Below are 17,578 nucleotides of genomic sequence, written 5' to 3'. Positions count from 1 at the left end.
GGAGAACGATAGAGAAAGCAATCTCAGTTACAACCTCCATCAGTTCTGAGTCCTTACTCCACGTGCCCCTCTTTTTAATGTTATGGTTGCCCTGGTTATAGAGGCGTTGCTACACTAAAGGGAGGGGGGATTGTGTCTGTAGCAACGCTGATTAACAAAATAATGTAGTGTGGTGAATTAGCACTTCGTTGTTGGCTCGTGACCCCCCGCAGAGGCCGTCCCCAGCTGTCTTCCCTCACAGTTGGCTGACTCGTTCTCGACTTTGGTCAAATACCTTGAAGCACGTTGATTGCCGCTTTGCTGTGGAACAAATGCAACTAGACCTTTGCTAACTTTATCTACTTGGTAATTAACACAATAATAATAATAAGTAACTAGTCCTAAACATTTCAACACACATTTAGCAAATGTGAGGTAACCGGTATGCAGTTCCTTAAACAAACATTGAGTAAATATGGGATAACTTTTATGCAATCACTTCTAACTGTATGTAACCCTTAACAAAGAAAAACAGGTCTGATAAACTACAATCTATGAACCAAACCTATATCTAAATGAAAAGGAATGAAGTTCCTGTGAATCAAACAAAGAACATGTCACCTATGCAAATAAGCCCTGCTCATTGTTAGTGAAGGCCTCTTACGGGAACCAAAACACACAGACAACATAAGGACAGGAAGGATACAAATGGCTGACAGGGATCAAAAGACATCCCTATCACTAAAAAGGAAGAACCTAGATACAAGGAAAGATAAACTCGTAAAGGCGAGGCCTCCAGGTCTGGCAGGCCAAAGCTTCACTTAAAATTATTCCAACAGAAAGTCTCGGAGGACATCGTTGACCAAGGCTTGAAAAACAGCGGGGGCGTTGCAAAGTCCATAGGGCATGACGAGGTATTCGAAGTGGCCTCGCGGGGTCTTGAAAGTGGTCTTCCACTCATCTCCCTGGCAGATCCTTGACCAGATGATATGCATTTCAGAGGTCAAGCTTGGTGAAAATGGTTGATTCTTGGACTGGTTCAAATGCTGACAAGATGAGGGGAAGGGGGTACCTATTCTTGGCGGTGATGAGGTTGAGGCCTTGGTAGTTGATGCAAGAGCGGAGAGTCCTATCCTTCTTGCCCGCAAAAAAGAATCCTGCCCCCAGAGGTGAGGAGGAAGGACGAATTATGCCAGCGGCCAGTGACTCGATATATGTCTCCATGGCTGCTGGTCTTTCTGAGCGGGAAATGTTGTAGAGCCTACTGGACGGTAGCGGGGCACTGGGAAGGAGTTCTGTAGCACAATCATATGGGTGATGAGGTGGTAAAGACAAAGCCTTGCTCTTGTTGAAGACTTGCTTAAGTTCATGGTATTCTTCTGGAACCTGCGTGAGATTGATGGGACCTGTTTCATCAGGGCAAGCAAGAGGGCACGGCAGACTGAAGACAGGAGGTTAGGCAATTTGTGGACCAGGACTCGATGTGACTATCTGACCAGTTAATATGTGGATTGTGTTTCTGGAGCCAGGGGAAACAGAGTACAAGGGCTGACTGTCTTACGGGAAAAACAAGGAATGAGATGAGTTCTCTGTGGTTGCCGGAGATGATCAACTCCACAGGTCTAGTGCGTTGGGTGACTCTGGATATTCCACTACCATCCAGGGCGGAAACAGAGAGAGGAGCGGAGAGAGGCACCGTTTCAATCTGGGCTCGGGAGATGAATTCCTCGGTCGATGAGGTTCTGTTCGCAGCCAGAGTCAACTCAGGCAGATAGTTTGAAAATGTTATTGTGGACTGACACTATGGCGGGTAGAGAGAAGCGAGGGGTCTGAATATCTGGAGGATGGGCCGGCGATATCACCTTCACGACCGGCGGACCCTCTCTTTTGGCCGGATCATACAGAGGGCAACGAAATGATCCGGTGAACCGCAGTACAGGCATTGCCTTGACTCTCTGCGCCGCTGCAGTTCCTCAGGGGAAAGTCGAGTCCGACCCACCTGCATAGCCTTGGGCTCTGGAGAGAAATGGTTAGGCAGCGGCTGAGGCGGACTGGTGGTAAGCCGAGGAGGCTGCGGTCTCGCCACCGGTCTCTCCCATCGTGAGCTCTTTCGTCTTTCCCTAATTCGGTTGTCTAACCGAATAGCCAAGGCTATTATGTCATCAAGTGTATCAAGTGTAGTGTCTGGTCAGTCTCGATCGTAAAAGGCTGTTTGAATTCCTTCAAAAATTCCTCAAAAGAGCACCTAAAATGCCTGCAGTCAGAAAAATGGGCCTCATCCACCTTAGCGCCTTCCCCGTGAGGAGTCCCAAAATAAATGAGATCTTCGCCTCATCGTGGGGAAAAGACTGGGGAGAGTGATTAAACACCAAGGAGCACTGGAGAAGAAAACCACCACAACTACCAACCTCTCCGGAGAACTTGGAGGAACGGACCTCGCCAGAACGCAGAGTCTGCTGCGTGACTGATGGGTAGGTGGCGCCAGCTGGCGGAGAGGAGAGTTCTCTGACCTGGGCGTCTTGAAGAAGATTCGCCAGTGCTTCCAGCTGGTGGTTTGTGTTCTGCTGCTGCTCCAGGAGGGCTCGGGGAGTGGACTCGTGGGATCGAAGCTGATGTTGTTGGTCTGTGAGGGTCCTTTTGAGTGCCTCTGCTGGATCTGGTTGTTCTGTCATGGTGCGGGCAATTGTTTTGACCCACATGCAGAACGAACTCAGAGAGACCAAAGTGATCGGTAAGGATTTATTGAGATACGGTCGTTAGTTGAGCCGGGTTCCGAAACAGGAGTGGCCGGGCTGGTTCCTTAATGGGGGAGGGCGTGAAACGTCGCCAGAGAGGAGTGGATCTTAGCAGAGATCTGTGAGTGGGGTCCAGGAGTGGAGAGCCAGGAGTAGGTGGCTGCCTAGGTGAGCAGGGTAGGGAACGTGGTTTCAACAGCTGTAGAGGTGACCAACATCGTCTAACACTCAGGCGATGAGTTGTTGATATCTTATATAAGATCTTTTTTGTGATTTTTGTGATGATTTGATCACTTTTATACACTCGTAAAAAGGCTGTGGACCACTGTCGTGCGGTATCTTGAAGAAACAAAACAACAACAAAAATACTATTTTGAAACACTACTATGGCTGCTGCTTATTCTGGCTGTGTTGCTTGTGGCTATTATGAGCTTTAGTAGGAATGCACGCTAGGTGACCTGCGTCAAAGGGCTCTAAACCCTGTCTCTTACTCTGCTATGTGACTCAGAGATTACACAAAGCAGTGGCGCTGTTTGGACCATCTGCATTGTATTAAAACCCAATCAAACAGCATTTAAATTCAATTCTTCTGACATTTTGCTCACCAAAAACAAGTTGTAATGAATGTGAACTTTTAATGCATTTTATTCAGAACATTACTTTGAACCCTGAGGCTTAAATGGCGGCGCTGCGTATTTATGGATTTTTACGGCTTTCTGTGTACTGTGTTTCTTTGTAAAAAACTCATGTGCACGTGCGGCTTATAGTCCGGTGCGGTTTATGTAAGAAAAAAACAAAAATATCCCTGAATTTTAGCTGGTGCGGTTTATAGTCCGGAAATTACGGTATGTGTGTCAAGAATTGTTAGAGTAGTATGAATTCCAACAATATTTAAAGTTATCTGAATGTGATTGGATAAATGACTTTTGGGGTGGGTGGGTGCCTTCAAGAGAGAATGTGTGTGTGTGTGTGTGAGTAAAACTGGTGTTCGCAGGGCAATTCTTTTAAATTTTATTTTACAGAGTGAGTTGATATAAATAACAATGGCATGATCGATTGGTCGACGTCAGCTCTATTATCACCTTAAAGTTAATTATGAAACAATCACAAAACAATCATAAGTCGTTCAACCAATAGTGTGTAGTAAATAATAATAAGAGTAGTAATACAAATTTAAATATTTACTCAGGTTCAATACATCTTTATTTCTTCATGGAAGGAAAACAGTTAAAAAATTACTAAGCCAATTTATCAATATTGTAAAATAGCTTCATGGGTAAACAATTAGTTTTTCAATCACACATTTCCAAAAACGTGCAAAAAAGAAAAACCCTAGCTATGCGTGCAGTGTGGAATAAAAAAAATCAGTGGCGACATTGATAGACAAGCAAAGACACGAGAGTGCCTTCACAAGGATATGAGAGAAGTGCCTTCAAGTCTCAGCCCCAGGGTGAATGACAATCATATCCTATTATGCCGTTCCATTATATTCCATCCTGTCAGTTATTGCTCATGTAGCTGTGTATGCAGTACTTCTAGTAAAGCACAAATAGGAACGCTCAACAAGATTAGAGTGAAGCCCTTGAAAGTAAAAGGCCACTCTTGACATTTGTGCTTTTACTTTCTCCAAACCTCCCATCTCTACAAATGTCTGCAAAGTTGTTCCATTCCAAAGTTGTGATCTGTCAAGTAGAGCTACTGTGAATTGGCCTTTATTGTGGTTATATTGGCGGCAGTTTATTGGTCCAGATGTTTTAGTGAGCTTTCTTTGATTGTCTTACAGAACTCTACTGGCTGACTTTCATTCTCTCCTTTTGTTCCCTTTTCCACTGCTTACGTATTTCTTTCCTCAGAAACTTGCCTATTTAACTTTGCTCGAACTGCTTTGTAGAAATCCTCATATAGTTATGTTTGTATTATTGCCAATTTTTCATTTGATATTTTCTGTCGTGGTGTTATTCTAGGTCAGGGGTGGGCAAACATTTTGACTTGCGGGCCGAATTGGGTTCTAAATTTTGACTGAGGGACCAAACCAGGAGCAGATGGATGTAGTGTTTGTGTGAAGTATTATAAATGACATGTAAAGGTCATTGCATAAAAGGTTTTGGCCTTTAGTAGGTAGTAAAGCATGGATATTCGAAAACAAAGCTTTTGGAAAACAAATGCATTTATTGACAGCATTAAACAAAATATTTCACCCAAAGACTACTATCAGCGATTCTCATTAAATACGACACTGTTATTATGAATAACAGTTTCCATCACTTCAGTGGCTGCAGGTCAGATTTATGAAAGATGTTTATCTTATGAGGCGAAATCACATAAAACGGCAAACATTCTGACCAAATACATCATCTTGAAGAATCACTGAACGAATACATCTAAATAAAGTAATAAAGAATCAAAACGGCAACACGGTGACGGATATCTGAAAATTAGAGCAGAGCTTTAACTCACAAACACCTGGTGACAGAGGTGAGGAAACGGGAAACACTTCCTTAAAGTCGGCCTTAAAACCTTTAAAAGTTAAGATGAGTCGCAAGCAGGTGGTGCATCAATGTCCTTGAGCATCCTGCATATGTTTGAAAATGAGAATGGTCGCTAGTTTCAATCCCTGCTATTTGTACAAATTATTTTCTAAATGCATTTTTTATTTTACAAGAAACTAGAGAAACTCCCCTTCATTTTCAGTAGGAACAGTGTTGTTGGTCTCCCTTTTTTTGCTAGTGCATCCTAGTTTGGAGTAAAATTTGTTGTGGCAATTCTTAGGATAGAGCCAAGGTGTTGGTCCGTTAACCTAGATCTGTGATTGGGCTTTGTTGATGTTCACGTGGCTGAACTTCTGCTCACACACGTCGGTAGAGCCAAATTGTCCACTCTTTTTTAAACACTCGGTCGGCACTCAGTGTCCGCCTTTCTTCTCCTTGGGTCACTCATTTTAATGGAAGGATTCCAGGGGCAGGTTTGTGCGTGCGTGGCTTTAGCGTAAAACTGTATCTGAAAGATCAGCGTGCTAATTACAAGAATGCTGACGTCATAGCCCACAATCGAAATTCGGCACTGATAGAAATAGAGCGCGGAGTGCACCGTGTCCGTACTACTGAGTACGTACACGCACTTGTGAGTGTGCTCTGAGCTTTCTGACACGGCTTCCGGGAGTAAATGCACGGGCGGGCGTTTCCCCATCTACTGGGGAAACAGAGTCATTGCAGGGAAAATGACAAACAAAATGTTTCATCATACAATTTATTCAGGTTTGGCGGGCCGGATTAAACAACTCCGTGGGCCGGATGTGGCCCGCGGGCCATAGTTTGCCCATGTCTGTTCGAGGTGATATATTTTTGCAAAGTGCTTTGTGATGGAAAACGCTGTTCAAAGTCAAAGTCAGCTTTATTGTCAATTTCTCCACATGCCAAAGACACACAAAGAAACCGAAATTTCGTTCCCCCCTATCCCACGGTGACAAGACATGGCTCACAACAGACAAACAAGTAAACAAGTATAACAAAAGTGTGCTGAATAAATAATGAATAAATAACACAACAATAAATAAATAAATAAGAGGAGCAGAAAAAAAAAAAGGAGCAAGTGCGCGTACAGCAGACATTCCCGAAAATAGCGCAACAGTGCCGCACGCTACGCAGAAGGGGGTAGCGAGTTCAGGGCCCTAACAGCCTGGAGAAAGAAGCTGTTGGCGAGTCTGGTGGTGCGGGAGCGCAGGCTCCTGTACCTCTTCCCAGAGGGCAGAAGGTCAAACAAAGAGTGAGCCGGGTGACTCACATCTCTGGCAATCGAGGTTGCCTTGCGGGTGAGATGGGAGGTGTAAATGTCTTTCAGGGAGGGGAGCGAAGCACCAATAATCTTACCAGCCGTATTCACTATGCGCTGCAGGGCCTTCAAGTTCTGTTCAGTGCAGTTACCACCCCACACAGCGATGCAACTGGTGAGGACGCTCTCAATGGTCCCACGGTAGAATGTAGACAGGACTGCCTGAGGAGCACATGCACGCCTAAGCTTCCGCAGGAAGTACAGGCGGCGCTGAGCTTTCTTTGCCAGTGACGAGGTGTTTGCGGACCAGGAGAGGTCCTCACTGATGTGCACCCCCAGGAACTTGGTGCAGCTCACCCTCTCCACCACAGCACCGTCAATGATCAGCGGCAGGTGTGTTGTGTGACCCTTCCGGAAGTCTGTTGTGAAATCGCTATAGAAATAAAGATGTATTGCGTATTTTAAGACTGACTAATCCCCTCTGCTATCATTAGGTAGAGCGAGGTTTCAAGGCCACACACATATCAGGTGTGGAGCTGCAACACATGGGCCAACAAACAATGGGACACTACCCAGTCCATTTCCATATGAATGGTGAAGTGGATGAGAGGGGAGGTTACAACCCCCCCACCTATGTCAGTGATTTGTCAATCCACCACACGTTCTCTCGCTGCGTAACCATCCACAGCTCCAATGGACTTCTGGTGAGTTCAGCTTTTGTTTATGAACAGTAAAGTGCTTATATATTATATAGGATAGGAATAGATAGGAATTATTTGCCACTCACTTTAACGTATGTTCGCTGTCACTAACAGATTGTGCAGGTTGGATATCCAATTATAGGCATCGACTTGCATTCTTGAACCGGAAAAAAATATTTATCCGTGCTTTGTTTTCCTCAATTCCTTAATTCCTTAAAAACGTCTAGGGAAACCCAGTGAGCTAGATCAAAGTTGTCTGGAAAAAGGTTCCGTTCAATTTAAAATTCGTAATTCCCGCTCCAAAATTGTAAAACGTCAAGACCTGAATCAGTTTTAAGTAAGCTGCGTTCAAGCACGTCAAGACAGCTTCATCATTTTCATAGCAGTCGGTCTGAAGCATTTTTAATCAGTGTTTCAGTTGCCTGAAGATGATACAATTCTAAAGAATCTGGGTTGAGGGCTTACCAGATCAGCATCTTCTCACGCTCCTCTGGTTCTCCGCCTACTGCTTCTCTATCCATCTGGCCTGCGGCCTCCTGCACACACGTAGCCAAAACAGCCCATCCTAGGTCCTTTGTCCCAAAATTCTCATGTGTTTAATCTTTTGAAAGTCATGTTGACTGTGAACAACATGTTTACTGCTAGTGTCATGTAAAGTTCAGAGTACATGCACGTTCATGTTCATCAATGTCAGTTATCTGGATGTATGCAAGTAAAACTGATCGAGTATATGAATATATGCATTTTCACGAACAGGGAATTTGACCCTACCGCTTCACTACCCAACTATGAATGGTGTCAGATTTATTGCACATGAATTGTTTTGTCATAATTTAGTCTTCCAAGAGAGAAAAGCAAATAAAAAGAGGAAGTAATATGATAGACAGTTCATTCAGTTACAGTTATAAACACTTGTGCTCTTGTTGTTTGTAGCAGGCTGGGCCTAGTAAAAAACTAAATATTCTCCTTTGCAGGTAAAGGACGTGGTGGGCTATGACACGCTGGGCCACTGTTTCTTTACAGAGGATGGTCCTGAGGAGAGAAACACATTTGATCACTGTCTGGGCCTCATGGTCCGAGCAGGCACTCTACTGCCTTCAGACAGAGACAGCAAAATGTGTCGTGATATCACTGATGGAGCATACCCTGGATATGTAGCCAACCCACGGCAAGACTGTAGGTAAGACTGCAATGGCAGGACCCGTGTTTAGTCCATTAAGAGGGTACATCTCTACTACCTTGTGACTTGTATGCCTCAAAAGCATTTGATTCTGACAAAAAAATGGGCCCAAAACAAGACAAACTATACAATCTGCTGAACATCAGCTGAAAAATAATTAACTCATCATATGCAGCTGCAGGGGTTAGGAGCAAACTGAGCTATGTTTGTAGACAAATACTGATACCCTCTAATATGTTAGAATGTTGTTAATTTATTGGGTCCGGTAGTGTTGGTTGGGTTTTCATTTTCATATAGTCTGACAAAGCACGAATGCACTTGTGGTTTGTATACCGCGCCATGTACGGTATACCTACGTATTATGCAATCTTATCTTGCAGATCTTAACAAATTGGTCCCTATTTTTGTAGACATGTGCCTGTGCACTTGGTGTAAAAACATTCATTGCCGGGTCAATTTTGGTTCAACGTGTTTCCGAAATTGGTAGACTGCACCAAGAGCTTAGACTCGCAGAATATATTTTGTCAAAATATTACATTTTTTTTTTATTACAAATCCTAAAACACATAGGCAACATCTAGTTAGCAAAAAAAATCTTTGCACTGGGCTAGTCAATATTCCACAAAGACCATCATGAGTAAAAAAAAACATCAATAATAACAATGTCAATATCAACAATACCCCCCCCCCCCCACACACACACACACACACAAGCACACACACCACTACCACCACCGCACTCAACATATTCCTCTGAAAAAGCATGTCTGGCACAACGGTGGTGTCTTGTGATTTTGGTGGATTTGTTGATGACTGCTAGGATAGGCTGCAGCACGGCCGCGACCCCCGTGGGGACAAGTGGAATGGAAAATGGATGGATGTTCGAGGCGCAGGCAAACACGGTCGTATGGTTGATGTTGATGCCGGCAACACACGCGTGCATACACTGCATACTTCTCATGTTAAAGGCTTTTTTAGGTATTTTCTAAAACATCTACACCAGTATACTCTGTGAATGAGACACCTCACCATTCTCTCCTCCCTAACAGTTTCAGTAGTGCTGTCAGGAATGATTGGAGCCAGGGCGACCAAATGTAGCTTGAACCGGGGTTTATTGAACGGAAAGGAGTTGGAAGGGAGGTAGGTGGGGAACGAAGACAGACAGGATAGAGACTCACGGCCAGCAAACAGACAGACAGAAGCCGACTCGGACACGGAACAGATTCTGACCGTGAGCATCCGCACAACACCGGGGGAAAACTGGACGAGCAGGACAGGAATACAAGGTGCGGACACAGACGGGAGACAACAGTAGACACAGAAAAGGAGAAACACACGGGCAGGGCTTAAATACACAAGGTAAGAAGAGGGAGCAGGTGACATCCATGACGATAACGAAGGGGTGTGGCTGAGGGAAGTTGACGGCCGAGTGTGCTCTGGCATGGGCGTGACAGTGCAACCGAGGAGTCACACTTTCTTCTGTGTTTGGAAGCACAGATTAAAACTAGAGGCGTGCAGCTCTCTCCAGTAAATGTTGCTTCAATACATATACATGGGGTTTTGTTATGATTCAAGGACAGGTGATTTTAAATTCCAAGAATTCCATTCAGATCAGTTGATTGGTTTTCCAATACAATTTTACATGATATGCCTCAGTTCGAGAGGGTATGATACACTTGTTTCATGTTGAGTTTTTTGTTGTCATTTTACAATATGAATAAACTTGTCAGTCCTGTAAATGTGGTTTTTCCGTCAAAAAGGTAGGTGGGAAGATAAGCAAATAGGTGGACAGGTATTGCTTAAGTCAGAGGCAGGGAGAGGAGGGGCCCAGAATAGAGCCGCTTCTCCTCTGCATTGAGAGGAGCCAGATGCAGTAGCGCGGGCGTCCAATCAGTATTCCTTTGGACGCCTTCATAGTTAGGTGAGGGACGTGTCAACGGAAGGGGATTCCCGGGGACGACCCAGGAAGCGCTGGGCCTAGGAACGCCTCTGTTGTTGCATGGATGGATGCATGCATGGACGGATGCATGGACGGACGGGCTGGCAGGCGGGCGGGCAGGCTCGGAAGTCGGTTACGCCATTTCATACTGTAAGTCAAGTCATGTTAGTGTCGGAAGGCGACTATCTCAGAAGTTGACAGTTTGTGTAGTAACTGACTTTATTTAACCAGTGGTTGGGCTGTGCAGCCATTTGGAAATAATCTGCCTGGAGTCACCCTCACGAGTATTGCATTCAGTTGTAACAATAGTGGTGGAGGGAGCTGAGAGCCAAAAGTGGCTGTGTGGTTAGATATTCGTAAGAGACGTGTTTTTCTTTGGAAAGGATGAACAGACAGCGTTTAGAGATGAAGAAGAGTTAGTTAACGCGTCTGTGTTGTGACATTGTGCCTGCTTTTCCTGATACAGTAAAACCCTCTTTATCACGGGTTTCAGGAACGCAGCCCCGGTATTTTGTGTATTGTAAATTTAGTATTGTCACCCGTTGCCAGCATTTTGCGACATAACTTCACATCATGAAAACCATCCCAATATACTGATTTAGCCAAACTAAGTATCCCTTTCATTTTGCCAGTGGCCGATTGGCAGTTGTGTTCCGTCAATAGACATGCAGCACGCTCCTTTCCTTTTCTTTTCACATCCACGTTTCCCATGCTGTTATGGGTTCTTAGTGGCATCGTGATGCGTGACATACACTGCAGTTCTCAAAACAGCATTGATGGAGCCATTAGGGTTGAAAAAGTTATCATTTTGGGACCGAAATCTCGATTTCAAATAATGCCATTTCATCATCTTCAAAGCTGCATTTTCTTAAAGGGCTCTTATCCCCCACGCTCAGCAATCAGCTTCATGCTACCGTGGACAGGTCACACTGGACTGGTAAAAAAAAAAAAAAAAAAAAAAAACCACTGGCTCCCAGTCAGGTATAAAATGAATTTTAAAATTCTGGTACTAATCTAGAAATCACTGAATGACTTCACTGGTTTCTTTTATATCAAACAAATTGTTTTAGGTTATTCACCTGACATGTTTCGGCGGTTTCTTCCGCCTTCATCAGAGTGTCACAGATGTGATGGTGACGCGTCTTTATCAGCTGATGGATGAAGGCGCGGCTCACCTGTCAGATTTGACAGGTGAGCCACGCCCTTTGCTGTCCATTCACCTCTCCAGAATGCTGTTCCAGGTTTGAGAGAGCATATAGGCTCCCTCATCCCTGTTGATGGTTCTCGGGCCCCGCTTGCGGATCTCGATAGCCTCCCTGATCCAACGCTGATGTTTATTTTCTTCAGTGCGGATGACTCTGGCCTTCTCCCAGTCCATGATGTGGTTTTCTCTTTTGCAGTGATCGGTTATGGCTGACTTGTAGTGCTCCTGTTCTGCTTGTAGTTTTATTGCTCTTGTTTGTCTTGTTGCCGTCTCCTTCTCACACTCCTTCTTGTGTTCTATTTTTCTTGTGATGAAGTTTCTCCCTGTCTCTCCAATGTATGATTTATTGCATGATTTGCATGGAATTTCGTATATGGAATTGCATTTGTTATCAATTCGTATAGTGTTCTGACAACTGACAGTTTATGTATACTGGGATGTTCTGATGTCCAGAGGAGGTATTGGTCGGTGTGTGTGGGTTTTCTGTGTACTTTTATTTTTAATTTCGTATATGGAATTGCATTTGTTATCCGGTTTGACTTTGTCTTTTGGGTGGACCAGTATTTGACGGAGTGTTGTATGTGGTTTGATAGGTGTGGTTATGTTGTGGGTTGTGGTCCGCTGGGTTCTTGTTTCCGTGTTTGTTTCTTTCTTTTCCCCTGTGTTTTGTATCCTTTGTTTTTTACCTGTTCTGCACCTTTGGTTATTGCCCATTGTGGATACTGACATTTTTTAAGTGCCTGTTGTATGTATTGTTCTTCCTGTGCTACGTCCTCCGGATCCGTGATTATTGTTGTGCGTTCGTATAGTGTTCTGACAACTGACAGTTTATGTATAGTGGGATGTTCTGATGTCCAGAGGAGGTATTGGTCGGTGTGTGTGGGTTTTCTGTGTACTTTTATTTTTAATTTCGTATATGGAATTGCATTTGATTCCACCTCCGGCCCTCCCTGTGTGGAGTTTGCATGTTCTCCCCGGGCCCGCGTGGGTTTTCTCCGGGCACTCCGGTTTCCTCCCACATTCCAAAAACATGCTTGGTAGGCCGATTGAAGACTCCAAATTGTCCCTAGGTGTGAGTGTGAGTGCGATTGGTTGTCTGTCTCTGTGTGCCCTGCGATTGGCTGGCAACCAGTTCAGGGTGTCCCCCGCCTACTGCCCGATGACGGCTGGGATAGGCTCCAGCACGCCCGCGACCCCCGTGGGGACTAAGCGGTTCAGAAAATGGATGGATGGATGGATGAATTGCATTTGTTATCCGGTTTGACTTTGTCTTTTGGGTGGACCAGTATTTGACGGAGTGTTGTATGTGGTTTGATAGGTGTGGTTATGTTGTGTTTATTCATGGCTCTTTTGATGCGTTCAGTAATTCCTCTCACATACGGCATATTTTTTAAGTGCCTGTTGTATGTATTGTTCTTCCTGTGCTACGTCCTCCGGATCCGTGATTATTGTTGTGCGTTCGTATAGTGTTCTGACAACTGACAGTTTATGTATAGTGGGATGTTCTGATGTCCAGAGGAGGTATTGGTCGGTGTGTGTGGGTTTTCTGTGTACTTTTATTTTTATGTCTCCGTTGTCTGTATGGTGTATGTTGATGTCTAGAAAGGCTATGGCTTGGTCTGTTTCTTCTTCATGGGTGAATTTAATGTTACCGGTGGTGTCTATGGTGTTGAGATGGTCTGTGAGGTGTTGTGTATGTCCTGTTTTTGTTTTTTCTAGAATGTCATCGACGTAGCGTCTCCATAACGTGGGTTTGTATTTGTCCGGAGCTGTTAAGAGTGCCTTTTGTTCCAGATCTTCCATAAAAAAATTGCACATGATGGCAGAAAGAGGGTCTCCCATGGGGAATCCCTCTTTTTGCCTGTAAATTGTGTTTCTGTATTGAAAGTATGTGGAGGTGGCGATGAAGTGGAGTAGTTGGGTGATGTCCTGTGCTGTTAGGTTTGTGCGTTTCTTAAGTGTCCTGTCTGCTGATAGTCTGTCATGTACTATGTGTATGGTGGCATGTGTGGGTGTTTTTGTGAAGAGTGAAATGACGTCGTGTGATATGAGCATTTCATCTTTCTGTACCTTTACGTGTGTGAGTTCTGTAGCGAGCTGTTTCGAGTTTTTGCAGTGTCGATCCGCGAGTCCTAGTAGTGGTTTTATTATTTCTGTGAGTGCTTTTGAAAGGTTGTATGTGACTGACCCTATGCTGTCTACGATGGGGCGGAGAGGTGTACCTGGTTTATGAATTTTTGGTGTGCCATAGATTCTGGGGATGATGTTTGCTGTGGGTATTAAGTGATTGTATGCCTGTTTGTTTATTTTATTTTCAATGAGTAGTGGTTTGAGTAATGCTTTGAGTTTGTTTTTTTTGTCTTCTGTTGGGTCTTTTTGTACTACTTCGTAAGTGTCATCCTGTAGTAACTGTTGCATTGATTCTTCGTAAGTGTCTGTGTCCATAATTACTGTTGTTCTACCTTTGTCCGCTGGGAGGATTGTAATGTCTTTATTTTTTGCTAGTGTGATCATTGCGTTTATTTCCTGTTTTGTAATGTTACTGGGTGGTGATTTAGCCGTTTTTAAAATACCTGCAACTTCATTGCGTAGTGCTGCTTTTTGTCCCGGGTTATGTATTTTTTTCGCATGCTAACTCCGTGGCTAAAATGAAATCATCGACGGGTATGTTTTTGGGTGTGATTGCGTAGTTGAGTCCTTTTGCTAGTATGCTGCGTTCTGCCTGGGTGAGTTTGTGGCGTGACATATTGTGAATCCATTTATCGTTGATATGTGTGTCGTCCGGTTGTGCCTTCTTTTGTGTGATGAGTCTGTCCAATTTCCCGATGTGTCGCTTTTTTGTGGCAGCGAATTCCTGTTCGTGTATATTATCTAAATGTCCGTGTAGTGTTGTTTCTGTGTTGTTATCCAGGGCATACCGGTGTTTGAATTGTTCCGTCAGCCGCTGTAGTTCATCGTTGATGTTGTTGAGTTTGTTGGTTGTGCAGCGTATCCGTTCTTTGACCAGAGTCATCCGCACTCTTCTGATAATCCTTTCCGCATTCCTGGTCGGGATTGGGTTCTTGATCGTCAGGCTGGCCGGCGTTACCTCTTCGTCTCGGCAGCGTAGATTGAACCTCAGGTGGTTTCTGTAGCGGGCTCGTTTTTTCGTCAGTTTTTCGAGGAGGCGAAATTCCTTGACGCAGTTCTCTCCATAACTTCTTCGTAATAATTGTACTAAGTTCATTTTGTTTTTCCTTATTTAATCACTTCACTGGTTTCTTTTATATCAAACAAATTGTTTTAGGTTATTCACCTGACATGTTTCGGCGGTTTCTTCCGCCTTCATCAGAGTGTCACAGATGTGATGGTGACGCGTCTTTATCAGCTGATGGATGAAGGCGCGGCTCACCTGTCAGATTTGACATCTGTGACACTCTGATGAAGGCGGAAGAAACCGCTGAAACATGTCAGGTGAATAACCTAAAACAATTTGTTTAATATAAAAGAAACCAGTGAAGTGATTAAATAAGGAAAAACAAAATGAACTTAGTACAATTAAATCACTGAATGGTTTAGGTCCTGAATACATTAAAGAACTACTGATTGTATATAAACCTAGTGGGGCTCTGATGTCTGCAGACTCAGGTCAGTTAGTGGAGCTGCATGGTGAATTTGCATTTAGTTGCTATACGGCATGCAAATATAATAAGCTTGTAGCGATAATGTGGGTCACTCGCAAGTGTGTAAGAAATTAAAAGCTTTTCAGGAGTAATACCTGCATTTATCCCGATTGACTCGATGTCTCAAATTGTTTTAGAGGGTTAAGGAAAGAATAAATAAATAAATAAATATTTAAATATGAAAGGGGCGATAGTTATTTTACAAAAATAAAGGTAAATACTCTCACCCAAACACACACACATTATTCATGCTTGACTTCCGTGTAGGGACAATGTTTAATCATTACTGCTCATTGTGCATGAAATGTGCTATATAAATAAAGAGTCTACTGCTAGGTCGTGCATGCAGTTTTAAAAGTGTAGTTTTAAAAGTGTAGTTTTGTTTTTTTAGACAGCAAACTCCACCTTTAAGGCAAAGGTGGAAAAAAAGTTTTATAATATGCCTTTTGATCATAACTAAAAGAGAATATCCAAAATTTTAAATTAAAACAAGGTATTATTTCAACACCTAACAGGGAAATGATTCTAACTGCTGAAATCGGAATATTTAAATTCTCAAGATGGTGTGGACTCATTTGACTTTGACTGTTATTAGTTCAAGCCCCCCCCCCCCCCCCCACACACACACACACACACAGACATACGCATACACACGTGCGCGCCCACACACACACACAGTGTCAGGCTGTCCACTCTGTCTGCTTGAAAGGAGATTTGGGATAGATGTTTCCTTCCCTCCTCTTTTTAGGACATAAACACATATTACAACTTATTGGCATCTACCAGGTCAGATGACGCAAAACGTAAAGTCAATTCATTTCACTTGTGATGAATACATTTACTTTTCTTGAATACCTATTCCTCACTGTCTTATTCTAATTCTTTTTTTTTTTTTTTTTTAGTGCAACTTCAACTTTCTGGATTGCCAACCCAAACAACAACATTATCAATTGTGCTGCTGCAGGCTCAGAGGTGAGCTTTATTTTTATTCTAAGCCCTCTCAACCACTTCTCTCCCCGTCTCCAGCTTCTCTAGACGCTAGATCATGCATCATGTCAGATCAGGAGACTTTGACTTTGACTTTGACTTTGAATTTAGGAACTACCTGGTGCAGTGGATTTATGACTTTATTATGCCTGTACAACTTTTTGTGTACTATGATTGTGTACCATAGGAAACAGGATTCTGGTTTATCTTCCACCATGTACCAACTGGACCATCTGAGGGGCTGTACTCACCTGGAAAAACAGAACACACGCCTATGGGGCAGTTTATCAACAACAGAGCTCATTCCAACTACCGGGTGAGTCTTGAAATATATAATTTAATCAAATCCATTCTTTCATAACATTTATATTATTACATTATTGTAATTGTAGCGCCGTTCATAATATCTCATTGAATTCTTTAACGATTTTGACGTGTATTGGGTCGTTACGAATATCAGACATGCAGCTATGATACTTACAAGCCACGTGTCATTTTTTACCGGGGCGTAACAAAGACACAATCACGGTTAAGGCTCTATGCATTGATGTCAATGCCAGTGGCCACCTGCCTGAATCTGTCACGGCCAGGAATGGAGCAGGGCGCCCAAATGCAGCTTGGACCAAAGTTTGTGAAAGTGAAAGTTTTCAGCTGCTTAATGTGATCAAGTAATGCTAGGTAAGATGTGTGCTCAATGCTGGAAATAATTTATTTTGTTTCAGGCCGGATTTATTCTAGATAATGGAGTCAAGACAACTCAGGCAAATGACAAGGACAAAAGACCTTTCCTGTCACTGGTTGGAGCTAGGTAAGAATTTGTGACCATCTTTTCCATTAGTTTTCCAAATCTTTATCCATACTCAAAGATTTTGTTAGTATACATGTTATGTGTAGGTGGTTGGCACATCTGCCTCACACTCATGAGGTTCTATGTTGGCATCTTCCTGCTTTCTTCCCATATTCCACAAACAAAAATTCAAAACCCCTGTTCTGTTCCACTGTGCGAAGGCAGCCAATGTTGCGTTCACGTCAGAATTTGTCAGGGTGCGTTCAAGGTCGGAAATGGTCTCAAAACATTCGCCGGACTTTCTTCAAGATTTCTAGTTATTTAATACAGGCAAATATCTGCTGAACGTCTGTCGAACATTTCGACCTTGAATGAACCCTGACGAGAATGCAAAATTTGCTGCCTTCGAAAATACTCGAAATTGTTGACCAAAAAAAAACACTGTCTTTATGGTCAGGTTGAAGTTTAATCATGTAGTTTGTCAGATCTCATAGCAAAAGGGCAGTGTGGTGTAAAGAATGATATGAAGAATTTTTGTTGATTTCCCATCCAAACTGCTGTAACTAGGCTTTTACCAAAAGTAAATATTTTTGTTTTTTATTAATGTAAAACTACTCAAACCCTCTTCTAATTTGC

General features: G+C 43.3%; 1 protein-coding gene across 2 annotated transcripts in view; it reads left to right on the top strand.

The window, feature by feature from the left end:
• The window catches only part of LOC125966881 (cell migration-inducing and hyaluronan-binding protein), a 266,570-nt gene that overhangs the window by 144,497 nt on the left and 104,495 nt on the right, over positions 1-17,578 (top strand). For both annotated transcript variants that reach the window (XM_049717394.1, XM_049717393.1), the window contains exons 13-17: positions 6,977-7,186; positions 8,158-8,363; positions 16,071-16,140; positions 16,343-16,471; positions 16,878-16,963. In XM_049717394.1, coding sequence (XP_049573351.1) covers positions 6,977-7,186; positions 8,158-8,363; positions 16,071-16,140; positions 16,343-16,471; positions 16,878-16,963 — 701 coding nt within the window. The remainder of the gene's footprint in view (positions 1-6,976; positions 7,187-8,157; positions 8,364-16,070; positions 16,141-16,342; positions 16,472-16,877; positions 16,964-17,578) is intronic.

The sequence above is a fragment of the Syngnathus scovelli genome, chromosome 4 (genome assembly GCF_024217435.2).
Source record: "Syngnathus scovelli strain Florida chromosome 4, RoL_Ssco_1.2, whole genome shotgun sequence".
Lineage (NCBI taxonomy): Eukaryota > Metazoa > Chordata > Actinopteri > Syngnathiformes > Syngnathidae > Syngnathus > Syngnathus scovelli.
The sequence above is the reverse complement of the archived record's forward strand: the minus strand, read 5'-3'. Positions and strand labels throughout refer to the sequence as shown.